General features: G+C 38.8%; 1 protein-coding gene across 4 annotated transcripts in view; it reads right to left on the bottom strand.

Moving 5' to 3' along the window:
- PIEZO2 (piezo type mechanosensitive ion channel component 2) overlaps positions 1-15,988 on the bottom strand; it is a 347,028-nt gene that overhangs the window by 44,031 nt on the left and 287,009 nt on the right. For all 4 annotated transcript variants that reach the window (XM_068562415.1, XM_068562416.1, XM_068562413.1 and 1 more), the window contains 4 exons: positions 14,518-14,639; positions 13,365-13,436; positions 9,069-9,175; positions 4,039-4,153 (listed from right to left, as the gene is read on the bottom strand). In XM_068562415.1, the coding sequence (XP_068418516.1) occupies positions 4,039-4,153; positions 9,069-9,175; positions 13,365-13,436; positions 14,518-14,639 (416 nt within the window). The remainder of the gene's footprint in view (positions 1-4,038; positions 4,154-9,068; positions 9,176-13,364; positions 13,437-14,517; positions 14,640-15,988) is intronic.

Here is a 15,988-nt window from a genome sequence, read left to right as displayed (position 1 = left end):
GTATTTTATCTGGTAACTCTATCAAAGACGATTCACAACCTGACTCCAGTTAATCTTCCCAAACTTATTTTCTACTGCGCTCTTTTCTGCTGCTCTGTTTCACATCCTGTCTTTACTAGCTAAGCTGACCTGCTCTTTAGTTTTCATACACGAACTTGCTTTCTTCTGCCAGGCTCTGGTCAAAGACTGTCTTTTGCACGAAGTACTGTATTCCTTTGCACTCTGGGTCATAAGTCACCTTTTGTCCTCTGGTCCCACACTATTCTATGTATGCTTATTTTTTAAATGAAAGCTTGCAGTTTCTATGTCAACAGGGATTTTTCCCCTATATTTGTGTTCCCTACTGGTTAAGGTGGAGGGGTCTGGAGCCAGGACACCTGCTATGCATTCCAGACCCACCACTCACTAGCTGGCTGTGACCAGTGCAGGTTCCTTCACTCTTTGGGACCTCACATCCCCAAGTGTAGGGCAGGGAGTGAGGGGCGAGTGAGTTATTGCACAGAAAGCACAAAGGCAGCTGGCACTTCGGGAGGACAGATGCTACTTGTTTCATCTGCCGACGAAGAAGGGATGATCCCTTGTATCAAGAAGGTGCTGAATAAATATTTATTAAAGAAATAAACATTTATTTCTGTCCCAATATCTTTGAATTATTGCCGTCCTAGATTTGTAGGTAAACGATGGTGTATCCACGCATGAAATAATCTTCATGATACAGACTAATGAGATATTAGTAAGATGACTAAAGATTTTTTAGAATTTGCCCAATAATTTTGGAAGAACAAATGTCTGAAACTAGCAAATACAATTTTGAAAAAAGGGGCATAGTGAGGGAAGTTTGCAACACTAAATATTAAAACTAACTCTAGCTACTGGACTCAAAAATATATGACAGGGGCTTCCCTGGTGGCACAGTGGTTGAGAGTCTGCCTGCCAATGCAGGGGACACGGGTTCGAGCCCTGGTCTGGGAGGATCCCACATGCCGCAGAGCAACTGGGCCCGTGAGCCACAACTACTGAGCCTGCGTGTCTGGAGCCTGTGCTCCACAACAGGAGAGGCCGCGATGGTGAGAGGCCTGCGCACCGCGATGAAGAGTGGCCCCCACTTGCCGCAACTAGAGAAAGCCCTCGCACAGAAACGAAGACCCAACACAGCCATAAATAAATAAAATTAAAAAAAAAAAAATATGACAGTGGCCCAGATCTAGACAGTAGGATAGTGGATCAGAATACAGAGTCCAGAAACATACCTAAGAGCCATACCACAAATGGGAGCTTAATACTGAGAAAAGGAGCATTTAACTTCAATGGAAAAAGGAAGACATTACCCAACAGATTTAGCATAATAGATCTCTACTTCACATAATAATAAAAAATTCAAAAGGTAAATAAAATTAAGAGGAAATATAAGAAAACATTTGCATAAAATTGGGGGGGAAGACTTCCTTAAACAAGATGAAAACATAGAAATTGCAAAAAGAAATTTGGACCTATTTGACATCACAAAAAAAGTAAACATTGCTTAGAAAACATATACCATAAACTAAATCAAAAGATAAGCATTGGATTGGAAAAAAGATACTTATAACACATAAAAAAGGATAATATCCCTAACATATAAATATTTCCTAAATTAATAAAGACAAACAACCCAATAGAATGATAGTATGGAACATGATAAAAATTTTAAATCTTAGATTTGAAAGTAAAAAATACCAAGAAAATATGAAATAAAAAATGTTCAATCTCATTAGTTAGGAAAATTCAAATGAAAATAAAAGCCGTTTGTCATCCTTGAGAAAGGCACACAATAAAAACAGTAATAATAGCCTATGGGATAAGGCTACAGGGGAATAGACACTCCTTCACCTTATACATAGGACTGTAAATTTCTAAAACCTTTTAGGAAAATATTTATTAAAGTAAAAAAGCACCCACTTTAACCCAGAAATCCCACTTTTGATCATCTATTTTGTGGAAAGTGTGTGTTCTTCCTGACTTTTTGCCATGCATTTAAAAACACACACACACGACTATATGTGAACTTCTGTGCAAGGATATCTATGATAGCATTCTTAATTGTGGCAAAATCTGGAAGCAAACCTTATGTCCATTAGTGACGGAAGAGTTGGATAAATTATGCATATGCATATTATAGAATATTTTGCAGCTATTAAAAAAGGATGATATAGTTTTATAAATACTTAATTGCAGAAGTGTTCATGATACATTGCTAATGAACGTACAGGAGAATTTGGACGGCATGGACTCATTTTTGAAACAAAGGAAACATTGCCTGTACATCACAGGAAAGGGGTGGAAGAGAGCACAACCAATGCAAGGGTTTGGTGCCTTAGGGTAGCTTTCAAGGCCAGACTGTGCATCCACTTCTTTATTGCTTGACTTGCTACATTGCCTGTGTCTTACTTTTGCCTTTTTAAACCAATAAACTAAAATAAAATAAAAGCTACCAGGAGGTAGCAGGGACCAGAATGGTCAAAAAGGAGAACAGCTTTGCAATTAAGAGTTCCATTAGAAATTATGTTTTCCTTTTCTTTTCTTTTTTGAATACATTTTTAATTTCACAAAGAATCTATATATACATTTTCTTTGTAAAGAACTAAAATATAACAAGTCTAAAGTTCCCTTTAATCCTACCCCTTAATCTCAGTCTCTCCCCCCACTCTGCCAGAAGTCACCACTGTAATTAACTTGCTAAGTATTCTTCCTGATCTTCCTCTGGCGTTTATACACGACTACATGTACCCATTAAAAATGCAAAATATTGTCTGGAGGCACTTTGGTTTCCTTTGTTTCATAAATGGTTTCATAATGTGCATGCCAGTTTGCAACATAATGCTTTTCATTTAACAGTATGTCAGGAATTGTTCTCCAAGTCAGTTCAAAGTAGCCCATCTCATTTTTTAAATTACTAAATCGTATGCTGTAATACATTGGTAACATAATTTACTTGATTCTTCTTCTTTATGTGGGCATTCAGGATGTTTCCAAATTTTTGTTAGTTATAAATAAGGTCTGATGAATATTCTTAGACACGTGTGCTTGTGCTCATGTGCAAATATTGATTCAAGTTAAGCCATACACCTGGAGGTGGGACAGATCTCTGGTAGGAGACACACATTTAAAATTTTCATGGATACTGACACCTGCTCTTCAAAGTGGATATGCTGCTTTAGAACACCACAAATATGTATGCCCCCACTAGCTCCAAACAGTGATATTATCAAATGTTTAGGTTCTTGCCAATCCAATAGGTTAAAAAAACAGTATGTCAAAATACTTAGTTTGTGTTTCTTGCACTACTAGTGAAATTGAGCTCCTTTTGGCCATTTCTATTTTCTGATCTTGAATTGTTTTTCACATCCGTTCATTCATTGGGTTGAATTTTTCTTTTACTGATTTTTAGAAGTTCTTAATACATCCGGAACACTAATCTTTAGTCTGATATATAATGAAAATATTTTTCCTAATTGCCCCATTTGCTCTTTAACTTGGCTTTTGGTGTGTTTTATTGTCGTTTGGAATTCTTTTCCCCGTTAGAGATGTGTTCCTATCATATGTTTTCAAATGAATCAGTATAATGTTGAATATGGCACCGGTGGTTATGTTCCATTTTGGTTCCTGACTTCTCTTTAATTGTGCTTTCCCTTTTTTTCTTGATCAAATTTCCGTAGGTTCATCTTTATCATTAGTTTTTTCCAAGAACAGCTTTTCACTTAATAATCAGGTCCTGTCTTATATTTCTTTTCTATGACTTAATATCCACCTAAAAATTATTATTTTCCTTCTACGTTCTTCAGGTGTATTTTGCTTCTCTCTCTCTTCTCACTTTATAAAATGCACCTTAACTTAAATTCATGTTTTAATTTATTCCAAGACCTGAATAATGAAGGGTAAGTAAAACTCTTTGCACTCTTTAGAAGTCAAGAATCTCATTCCTCCCAAGCTTGTCCTTTGCAGTTCCTTATTTGTGTTCAAGGTCACAGAAGCAGGGGTGCTGCTGCATTCATCACTCACCGTCCCCAGATCCTTTTCTCCTTCTTTTCTGTTCTTCTTTTGCAGATCTTTTTTTCTCTTTGCGCCTCTGTCGGAGTGCCGTTTTAGGGTCAGTAATCCAGGCTTGATAAACAAACTGAAGGGAGAAAGCGCCATTATTTTCTGGATTTTTAATAAACTGAATTAAAAGAAAAGGGACCAATACCAAGCTGCCTGACTTTCAGAATTTTTTTTTTTCTCTCAACACAAACTAAACTTCCCTTTCACATATCCCTCAATACACTGAGCTGACCTGTGCTATTTCCATTATCATGAAATAAAATGTGAAAACAGATGTTGTAGGCATATATTTTGTTCGGTATCAGACAATCATGAAATACTTTGGGTCTACAAACCACCATTTCTCCCACATCCCCACATCCTACCACCATTTGTGATACTTAGTTCCTGATTCTATTGCATTATACACGCTAGGAATAAGCTGGAAGCCTGGCTAAGTGTCATTCGTTTTCTCCCAGCACAAGTAAACTTTGAGTTAAACCCAAAACATCTTTTGTTCATTTACTTTGGGAAAATACTTTTGCATGTTTGATACTCTCTCTTCTTTTATCTGTTTTTTTTTTTTTTTTTTTTTTTTTGCCATGCCACTCGGCTTGCAGGATCTTAGTTCCCCGACCAGGGATCGAACCTGTGTCCCCTGCAGTGGAAGCATGGAGCCCTAACCACTGGACCACCAGGGAATTCCCAATACTCTCTCTTGTGAATAACAGCTATTACCAGTAACTTGAGAAAGGGCTTTGTAGATTGATTAGTATTTGGAGAGGAAAAATAATGTGATATGAAGGTTAAGGGGTTATTCCAGAATGGTACAGAAGGAAAACTGGGGTGCCTCTGGTTGCCTTTTGTCATTTTCGTTCAATAGCTAAAAACAGTTGCATTAATACAGTACAACCAATAACCGTAATAGAGCAATTGTGAACAGCCCGCCCACCAACAGTATCCCAAGTCATGCAGAAGGAACAGAAAGAAAACCCTGATACGCAAAGTCAGCCATCCACAACCTCAAAGCCGAGCAGCATGCTCTGCGTGCACCCACACACACCTGGTCTCAGGGAAGCTGGGTTTTCTATTATGAAGATAAAGTTAAAGGAATGTTTCCTGGGGGCGCTTGAAAACCCAGACACTTTCATTTTATTCTACATTATTTTCAGATTTCTGAAATCTTTGAAAAACAGAGTGTAAGCAAACCACTGGCACTGTAAAAATAAAGAGGGATTCAACTTTTCCATACATGGAAATGTAAAGGTCATGGGTTACTAAGACAGAACATTTCCTTTTTCTTCACAGGTAGAAATCTGAATCTTATGGGCAATTCACACACATGTAAGATCTGTACAGTTTCTGAATAATAAACCCAGGAGGCAAAAAATTATCCTATTTTATGCCAAAAGCATATTTTGGAAAGTGAGAAGATGAATTGGAATTTGAAGGAGAAGCAACAAAAAAAGGAATTTATGGTCGATGTTTATTGAGCGTGTTAATTGGGAATTCTACTAAGAGTATCTCTGAGGTTTAGGATGTTAATAGGCAAACTTGCTTCGGCAAAATATTGATTTTTAAAAAAATTCTGAACTGCTAAACTCGAGAAATTTTCAGGCTTAACAGATACATATGGTGACATTTCCTTTAAAAAAGCGTTATTATGATACTGGTTTTAGATAATGCAAGAATGCCAAAGTAGAAAATAAGAAAGTGATTCAGGATTTGTGAATGTATTAGGTGCACAAGTCTTTTGCTCTGAAGAAAAATGAAGCCTCTGGGAGGGAGGGTGGGGAGGAGAGAGCAGGGTGGGTTCAGGACAGAACTGAAGGAGTCTCGTAGAAAGGGCTCGGGCCACTCAGATGTTGCCTTATTGGAAAGGCATTCCTGGTGCTACGTGTGGCCCTTAAATGATTGATCCTGTTGGTGCTTTCTCACTGAGATGAGAGTTTGGATCATGCAAATAAGGGGAAAGGAGGGACGGAGAGACTATTATGACAAGTCCTCATTTGTAGGTAAATGATCTCCATGTCGATGTTTGGAAATACAAATATTTTACAGTTCCAGGAACATCGGACAGAGGATCAGGCCAGCTGTTTCAGGAAAAAGTTGATAATGAAGAAGGAAGAGGAAACATCCCAATTCTTACAGAGTTGAGACACTGAGTTAATTTCATTCTGAAACATCTCAATTCTGAAGTCACAGAGGTAACTATCACCCAGTGTCATGGTGTCTCTGGAGAAAAGACACACGCACACTAATCCTAAGCAGAAAAACACATGAAAATGTGCATAAATGACGTCTGGCTTCTCCAGCTGCTGCTGCCACTAGCCCAACTTCATCTCAGACTCTACCCTAAGTGATTTCACCGTAAATGTTAGGGAAATGGGATTCCTTTGACTGAAAACTTCTTATGCAAAATACATTTAGTTTTTGAAACAGGAGAGAACTTTATGGAAGTGTAGATCTTTAACTGAAATTGGTTGTTTTCTAAAATGTTCTTCAATTCAGTTGTGATCCAGACCTTTCTTTTTGTTGGCAGTAACAATTTTTTTTTTCTTTACAGTAAGATGGGGGATAATCACATTGTAGTCTTTCATATAAATTCTTAAATATGAATGGAGAGACTCATAGTGCCGCCATAAAAGGGGGGAGGAAAAGAAACCCAGGGAAGTGGCAACAGGGAATATTAAACTAAAAGTCAGAATCCTGGCATTTTAAAAAGGGAGGGAGCCCAGAGGTCTAGACCCTGCTACTCAAGGCAAACCAGCATTTACACTTCACCTGGGAGCTTGAGAAAAACATAGAATTTCAGGTCCCACTGGACCTGCTGAATCTAAATAACCTGCACTTAAATAAGACCCCCAGGTGAAAGGTGAGAAGCAAAGGTCTCCCTCGCTATCCAAACCCGGGAGGAACATTTTAGTAGTTCAAGTGCTTACTCCAGATTAAGGCAGGAGAAATGGCTTTCTATAAAGTACAAGAATAGCGATTCATTATTTACGATTTCCAGTAACTTAGTGACCACAGCATAGGTAGCTGGATACTTTCTGTTGTTTCCTGGGTGAATCAACAAATAACTGTATCAGTTTATTCAGCAGCATCCCTAACGACATGGAGTGTGGAGGCTGCATGGACCATCCACGGCAGCTCAGCCCAGTGAAGAGAGATGCTGAACGCAGGGCAGAAGATGCCAGAAGAGTCCAATTTAGGAAGATGGAGGCTTAAAAGGGAGTCAAAAAGGAGATGGAGCAAAATGAGTCTTTTCTTACTGATTCCTAATTTTACCAGCTTTCTGAGAAAAATGATCATACTCTGACACATCATATCTGATGCATGCAACCAGATGTGACCTTTTAACACAAGATGTGACTTAGGCGAAACTACGAGAAGGGCAGAAATTAGATCTGTATCTGCATTTTCTCTTTCTATTTTTTTAATCGGCTCTGATGTCCACCGAAAAACACATAATAAGAAATTTGTCTTCTCAGAACAGTTTTTGGAAACGTTTGCCTGATATTTTAAATTCTTCTAATTCCTTCATCATACGATGTATAGAACAGGGAAAACACAGATGTGGAGCAACGGGATCTGCTCGTCTAAAGGTCTACAGAGCGGAGGGCCACACACCACACATCAGTAAAACATCAAATACCTTTGCAGCTCTGATTAAATACTGAAGAATAGTTTTGGGAAGTTTAATGACAGACTTTGGCAAGGCTAAAATGGCTGACGCAAACTTCCCAATAGCTCTCTACAAAGAAGGACAAAGCAAGAGTAATTAGTAGAAAAAAACCAAAAACTGATCACTTAATATATGACATCGGTATGAGTTTGTCTCTATAATTACATCGACTAGGTTAAGGCGTGCTCATCACTGAATGTGGAATAAAATGTACCCTGCTTGTAGGTTAGGAATAAAGAAAATAGCCTATCGTTCATGTAATCTGTAAAAATGGTGAAGATGGTCATGTTCTCTCCTCTGCTGCATGATGAGTGATGGTTAGAAGAAAACTCGTTGGAATAAAAATAAACAAGTCAAGTCATTAGTATTCGATAAGCCAGCTACACACATGCACACAGACACTGTCATCAAGAAACACACACAGGAGGCAACGGGGCCGGTGACAAAGCATCAGAGCAAGGTGTCCTGGTGAATAATTTAGTTCTTCAATTTCATTGGGAATACAGGGGTGGAGGTAACCTGCCAGCTCGGGAAGACCTGGCCAACAAGCTGACAATGGCCTTCTCATGGACACATCATGAGCCAGGATGGACATCCTTCTGTGTGCCTTGTAGTCTAACAAATGGGAAAGAAGAGTCCTATATGCGCTCCTTTGTAACAGAAATCTATACCAAGTTTTCATCCCATAGGTAACTCTACTGACAAGCCCACAACTTTAACAAGCACTATACATTCACTGGATACACGATACTAGGCTGGTGATTCATATCACCGAGAACGATACAGCAGGCTCTGAAAAAGAAAGGCAGTTAAGCTGAGAACGTCAAAACTGGGCTGGAGGTTTCCATGATTTTAATACATTCTAAAATCTTTAGCAATACAAACGGAACTGATTTTCAAAATCTGGAGTAACACTGAAACGACCGTTTGTTTTCACAACAAAGCAGGGATTTTATTTTCATGGTCAGCTATTTCACCTATGGAACTAGAAGTCCACTCAAACAATCCAAAGCAAGGCCAGCAAAAGAAAGTTCACCCAAGGAAGGCTTATTTTTGTTTAGAGCATCAGAATTTTTTTTTTTTTTTTTGATGCAAATGAACGAAGCCCTGGCTGGACCAGTGCTCTTGCAGCAACTCTTGCAGTAATGATGGCAACGCTGACAGCAAGCAGCAGGACGGGACACACTGTTTCAGATGTAAATCAGAAGCTTCTGGGAGCTACAACATATGAACACGGCAGAAGAAATCTAGGCCTGCAATCAAGGTCTGTCAAAAAGAAAAACTCTTCAACTAGCAAAGACCGTGATTCCCTCATCCCCGTAATTACCTGGAAAGCTGACCTTCGTGGAGGCTCTTCATCTTCCTTTTTTAATTCTTCCTCTTCCTCCTCTTCACTGTCCGTTTCAAACAAATAGTAATCTCCACTCCTGACCACTAAGCAGAACAAAATATTTACTTATTTCTTGGAAGAGATATGAGATAACTGGGGGCGTATGAATGAAATGCCCCCAAAGACACACAAATTGTCCTTCAAAGGACCACAGCAAGAGACGTTGGTGGGGTGGAGGAAACAGGAGATGAGGAGGTGCCATGTGGTCTGCAGAGCACCAGGCCTTGTCCAGGCCTCCAAGGAGACCTGGCCGCTGCTGCATTCATCTGGCGTTTTCTTCCTTTTTCATAACAAGTTTTACACAGATGCACCAGATCAACTCTGCAGCAACCGCTTTTGTTACCAAGATGGCCAAAGGACTGAAAACTATTATCGTGTCACAGTTCAGCACTTTGGGGCCTTTAGGCAAGGCCAAAGTGAAGCAGAGGCTTTGGTGTTGTCTGAATGGGTCCAAACTGCTGTAGCAAAGCTAATCAGGACGATTCAGGACCAAGAATCAGTGTCACCAGCCTTCTCCTTCACTTCATACTATGCAGACACGGGGCCGTAACACAGATGGCAAGACATTTGAAAGAGTTTTTTAAAAAAATCACACATTGTCATGAGGAGCAAATGGGCAGGTAACATCAAAAACAGAGCACCGCCACCACACTCTGGCTGTTCCTACACCTAGGATGGGACAGATGGAGGCCCGGCAGACATGGTCCACACAGTTTAGTGCTGTGAGACTTCTGGTCAACCAGGAGCCCTCAGTCACTTACTGAAATTCGAGGAGAACTGTACCGACCATAAGACCCAAAGCACAAACAGTATGGATTGTCCTTGCCTTGCCTGACATTGTCCCTACCAGGACATATGGCTGTCTTAAGCACGGGAGCAGAGAGAGCTGAAGTGTTCAGAGAGTTAAAGAAGTTTGAGAATGGAATCTTTATCAATTTGATCATTACTTTATCAGAGAAAAGAGACCCAGCATGTGCATTTCTGATGCTACAAGAACTGTACCATCATTGCAGGAAAACATATTCACATTTTCAAGTTATATTTGTGTTTCCAAATGCTGAGGTGTCTTTTGGATGACATCATGTGATGTCTTTATTTATCCTTTGGACTCATCCGTTGTAAGGTCATGGGGAACCTTGGCTTGTTGAAAATTAGTTGCTTGAGTATCACTAAACACGACAGTGAATAATTTTGCCCAGATTTCAGACAAATCTGAAGCCTCCATCATGAAGATGCAGTGTGAATGAATTGGGCCTTATATCCTTGAACAGAAGCACTGTAATTTGTTATTTTTATTTTGAAGAGAGAACCAGGCCCAGAGGACTGGGCCTAAGCCTGAGGAAATAAACGCAATTCAAAATAAGGTAAGAATAAGCAAGAACAAACCAAAGTCACAGCATTCTGTTGGACAGTGAGGGCGACCATGAAAGTAACGCTTCAGATAAGCTCAGAGATTTGAGGGAAAGTCACATGGACTTGACGTCACGTGGTTATTTGGTAAAAACCGAGATTTCCAATATTGAACATTTTACCCTCATTATAGGCTCTAAAATCAACAATAGCTTCAACTGTATTCAATCATACCTTCAATAACTTTTTTTCATGTGGATACTGAGTCCAAACGTTTTTCATCACAGTCATAACACTGATTTTTATTATTTGAAAAATGTTGCCAATTTGTATGTGACAAGTACAATTAACACATCAAAAAAAGAAGGAAGTATTTTAAAAGTCTCCAATTCCTTTATAAATTGTTATTGAAATAAAACTAGGAAATAGAGAATATTTTCTGAAGTTCTATCTGCTAATAATAAGTAGAGAAGCTCTTATATATACGTTTCTGGGTTCTCATAGCTATCCTGCCCCAGCCTGGGTCCATATATGTACCATGAATGCTGATGCTGATGCTGATGGCTGAGTGTGAAAATGACTTTTAAAATCCCACCACCTGTATCCCAAAGGAACTTGGCCCTTTATTTCAGATATTTGACAATAAAGTGACGCCTGGCACTGACTTAGGCTGTACAGAATTGACACGGAGACCCACTACACGAGGATGGAAGGTATCATTGAACAGCAATGATGCAATGGTTTGTGTGCACATAGATATGGAACTGAGAGGGTGTCCCCTGCAGACCATGTTAAGCATCTCAGATGCTTACCGATAATATGAACAACGTAACAGCATTATTACGTCATCAATGGGTTTACACAAGGGCACTCCAAAGACACTTATTCTTACACTTGGCACCTCTAAGGAATATTTAAAAGCCCAATGACTCAAGAGATCAGAAAAAGGGCTTTCAATAAAGTGCTTCCAGGCAAGTTCCGGAAATCGTCACAGTCTACAAAATAAACCTCATGTCAATTCCTTTCCTTTCCTCACCAGCTTGTAAAAAGGAATATGTTTTGTAGAAAAATTTTAACGCCACAGTCAGACTCTGATTCCAAACTATGAGTGGCACACATCCCAGCATTATTGCACTGGAAGTCTTGTAACAGGCACAGGTAGTGTAATACCAGCCTTCAAGAACTTGATATAATGAGGGTGAAATGAATCAGAAAATCTAAAGTCAATAACCTTCAGAAGAAATTCTTTCAAGGATAACCAACTCATAAGGTGATGATCAAAGACCATATCCAATTCCTTCCAAAATGCAATGTTTACATGAGCAAAGGAAAGAACCACAATGATTGCAGTGGGAATGTACCCCCGGATGAAAGGACAAAACATCAGTATGACACCATTTTGAAATGGATAGGTCTCTCTAAACTAGCAAAGGGTCCTTTAAAACAGAAAGATCGGCACAGTTCACTTGTGACTTGATAGAAATCGGCACACAGCATCTGCACTACGAGATTGTTAGCATGACTGACACGCCAGGGGACCATAAGAGTCACACGGAATTTCAACTTGAATCTTTGTCTTTTGACTTGAGCAGCAAATAAAATGAAACTCTTTAGAACTCATGGATTTTTTTAATACCATAATGCTAAAATTCAATATTTGGGATTACATTTGATTACATCCAGGTATCCTGAGCAAATTTTGAATATCACTTCCTCAAATTGGCTTGCTGATTTAGGAAATTATTTCTTGGGTGAAAGGCCAATACCAGATCTAAATGACAGTAAGAATTAGGTGAGGGAAAGGATTCTGATCTATGTGATTTTCTAGTGATTCTGAATATCACCCTGTTGATGTTACGGACCTTGGTGATATTACCTGTATGATTACATTAGCTACAGTAATCGAGACACAATATAAGATGCAAAAGGCTGAAGACATTATGAGTAATTTGCAAGATAATTAATAATTATTCAATATTCTAACAAATGCAAGGAGGGCCAGATTGAAATGGATCATTCCATTAGAATACCATCGCCAATAGTGAGTGCTGTGTCCTTTGCTAAGCGGAGCAGATAAAGTCACTGAGTTCCACGATTCCTCATCCATTTTTTTTTTTTTTTTTCTTGTGATCAGTGGGGGAAATGCTCCAATTCTGTGTGGCTGTGAAGCTCTGCTTTTCCAAAACCATCTTCTGACTTTGCTCTGAATTGGTCCTGGCTGAGCTGCAGGTGCCTCTGAGGCCAGCCACATGTTGGGCATTGAATTTAGAGTGTAGTTTTAGAGCTGTTTTGAAACTGGGAAGGAGGCAGGGTGAGAAAGTAAATGTGTTTTAAGGTGTCCTCATCTTTATGTTTAATAAATTGCCCAGAAATTTTACATGCAAGTGGAATCAAAGCTCTGGGTATGGGGCGGGGGGGGCGGGGGGGGGGGGAAGGGCGTTGGTGCTCGTTGGCATTCACGCCAAGTGCCTTACAAAGAGGGTCATGGACACTCCGAATATAGCGGTTCTCCTTAAAGCAGAGTCCCAGGAAGAGCTGAAACTCATTTTTAAGAAGGGTTTTCAGCCATGAAACAAATACATCTCAGCAGAACTCTGGACCTCAGAATTGGATAACACAGTAATCAATCCCTCTTCCCTTTCTGAGCCCGTAAGTGGTACTTGGGAGCACGTAAGCCACAGGGTAATCAGCTGATTGCTCTGGACGATTCCATCTGTCGGGCTCAGAGACCCACAGAGATCACATTTCCTACCCTCTGACCCCCTATCAAGTCACAAGTGTCAAACCATGCATGGAACACACAGGTCATGGGGATGCCTGAATTCTGGTCAAGGATATAAGGGTTAGAATCGATGAAATTGTAAGAGGATCAAGAAAACCTACTGGAAGCATGATCAACCCAAGGCCGCCACCACTGCTTTTTTTTGCCCTTGGCTTTCTGTTTGTCTGCTTCTCCTAAAATAAAATATGTCCAAATATTAATTCTTAGAAAGTGAGAAAACAAACTTTGAAAACCACGCTTTAACAACTCAATTGTCAAAATCTAGACAAGTTGCAAAAGTACATCATAAGTCAGGAAAAGAGACTCTACTGAATCTGAAAAGTTTACATGGATCAACAGCCGATTTCACAAGGTAAATATTCAGTCTTCTATTAACATAATGCTAAATATTCAGTCTTCTATTAACATAATGCCGCATTTTCACTTTCTCTCTAGTAATTGAGGGCATGTAAAGAAATATAATAATGAAGGGATTATCTGTCAAAAATGCATCTCACAGTAAATTTTCCATGGAATTAACAGAAAAGAAGCATCACCCAGATATTATAGAACAATTTAGTGGCAAATAATTTGTTAAAATGCATAATTCCAATAACCAGAAATTTCTCTTGTGATCATTTTAATGCATGGTTGGAAAAATATAAACTTACTGTTGATAAATAGATATTATGCACTGGCAGAATACCATGCATTGTTTCTCTAGTCCCTTCAAACAGAAAATCACCTTCAAACATCTTTAAAAAGAACTTTTAAACTTAATTGGATATAACAAATCTATAATTAGATATAATAAATATGTATTTCATCTTAAGTTTCATTGGAACACATCATAATTAATGATATTTTAACTACAATTATTCAGAGACCTACATATTTAATTTCTGTATAAAATTTATAGAAATCAAAGGCAACAGTAGACTGCATATCTTAAATATCTTCCCTAAAGGAACAAATGAAGCGAACTCATCCTATTTTCTTCAGAATCACACGTCCGTGAAACAGAAGCTAGGTAATATTAAAGTCATCTTGCTGAACAGGGGAATACTTGTAAAGTCATAGACTCATTAAATATGTACTTTATGAAACAAACAAAGGCATCCCACTCACAATGGGAACATAAAACTTGCTGAGTTAAAAAGATACATTGATAAAACTGGCAGAATGAAAAGGAACATTATTTCACAGCCCTACCCAATATCATAATTTTACTCAACCTCAAGGTACTCAGGCTAAGAAGGAAATGTTTCAACATACTTTCATCATCCTCTTCAGAGAGTTTTTGGATGTCCTGGCCTTCCCCTGACTCCTGGGTCAAGCTCAGCATCCTCTCCTTACCCTTTTTGTATTTCTGTTGCCTGGCCTTGATGCGATCCATCCTGTACAACAAAACAGCAGCAGCAATGCCAAGAACACACTCATAGTTACCTATACACTTTTATGCAAACAGCTAAAATCATGGACAAAGTGGTCAACATTTGGGACTTGTGGATGGTTACTTATTAGCAACGCATGTCTCCTTGGTTTTTTTTATACCCATGTTATTTTGCACTACACAGATGCTAGCTCAATCATATGATCAATAGTAATTATGCCAAATACTTTAAGTCCACTTATACCTTGTACCAAAGCCATTCTGAACACAGCACATTATGAAATATAAATCCTTTATTCTCCCAGGTTTTGCATTCTTATCTTTTTAGATACTAACTGTCTGCCTCACATAGTTGTTGTGAAGGTCAGGTGAAAAGATGTATGGGTGTGAGAACTGTTTTGTAAATAGCAAGTTGCTCCTCAAATGTTCTCGAGTATTTTATCAGACCCTACGACTCTTCTCCTTGTCGAATCTAATCTCTTATTGGATCTGGAAAAATGCTGAATTGCAGCTTTTTGTCTGTTTATTCAGGAAGTCTATTCAGAAACTGCAATGCTGAGCTTTTTCTCCCACATCTGCCCTCGTGAAAGGTTTCATTTCCTAATTTAGTTTCTTAAAATTCTGAATGTATTGCCCAAGTTTTTAAACTGATTTAAGTGACATTTCTGCTTTGGGCAGCTTAAATAATATTTTCAGTTTGTCTTTTGCAATGATCACTGCCTTCGTTCTTTTTTATTCTGACCTCTCATTTGAGAGGATGCATTCTTAAACAAACGGAAAAATCCAGTGACATGAATTATAGTAACACGTCTCACTTATGGGTAATTAGGAACACATTCTACATGTGGGTTCAAATTTGTTATTTCTCTAGACCTGATATAGATAGCTAGAAACAACAATAGTAATAGTTATACCATACTGTATTTTCATTATATATAGTTTTACATAACTCATATCTTTGATTGTGAAAATAACCATGCCATGGGATAGTGTAATTTTTACTGGCAGATATTTTTGCACAGGGAAAGAAGCTGGGAAATGAGGTCAGGATGGAATGAAGTAGTCCTAGCAAACTCAGGGAATTTTCCTGGTGGGCTGACAGAGTATCTCCATTTTCTTAGAGAAAGTGGCTAGGTTTTGAATTCTATGGCCATCAGCTGTTAAACCTGGCCCCAAACATGTGAGGCACTAGCAATCCTCAGAGGTTCCACTTACTGCTAGAAATTTCACTCTAAGAAAATAATTATTTTCAGTGGGCTAATTAAAAAAATACAGAAAGAATTCTCAGATCTCCTGGGTGGAGTCAGTCCATTACTTGAGTTCTCCAGAATGGTGTGGTGGGAAAGGAGGCCT

Source organism: Eschrichtius robustus, chromosome 14 (assembly GCF_028021215.1).
Source record: "Eschrichtius robustus isolate mEscRob2 chromosome 14, mEscRob2.pri, whole genome shotgun sequence".
Classification (NCBI taxonomy): domain Eukaryota; kingdom Metazoa; phylum Chordata; class Mammalia; order Artiodactyla; family Eschrichtiidae; genus Eschrichtius; species Eschrichtius robustus.
The sequence above is the reverse complement of the archived record's forward strand: the minus strand, read 5'-3'. Positions and strand labels throughout refer to the sequence as shown.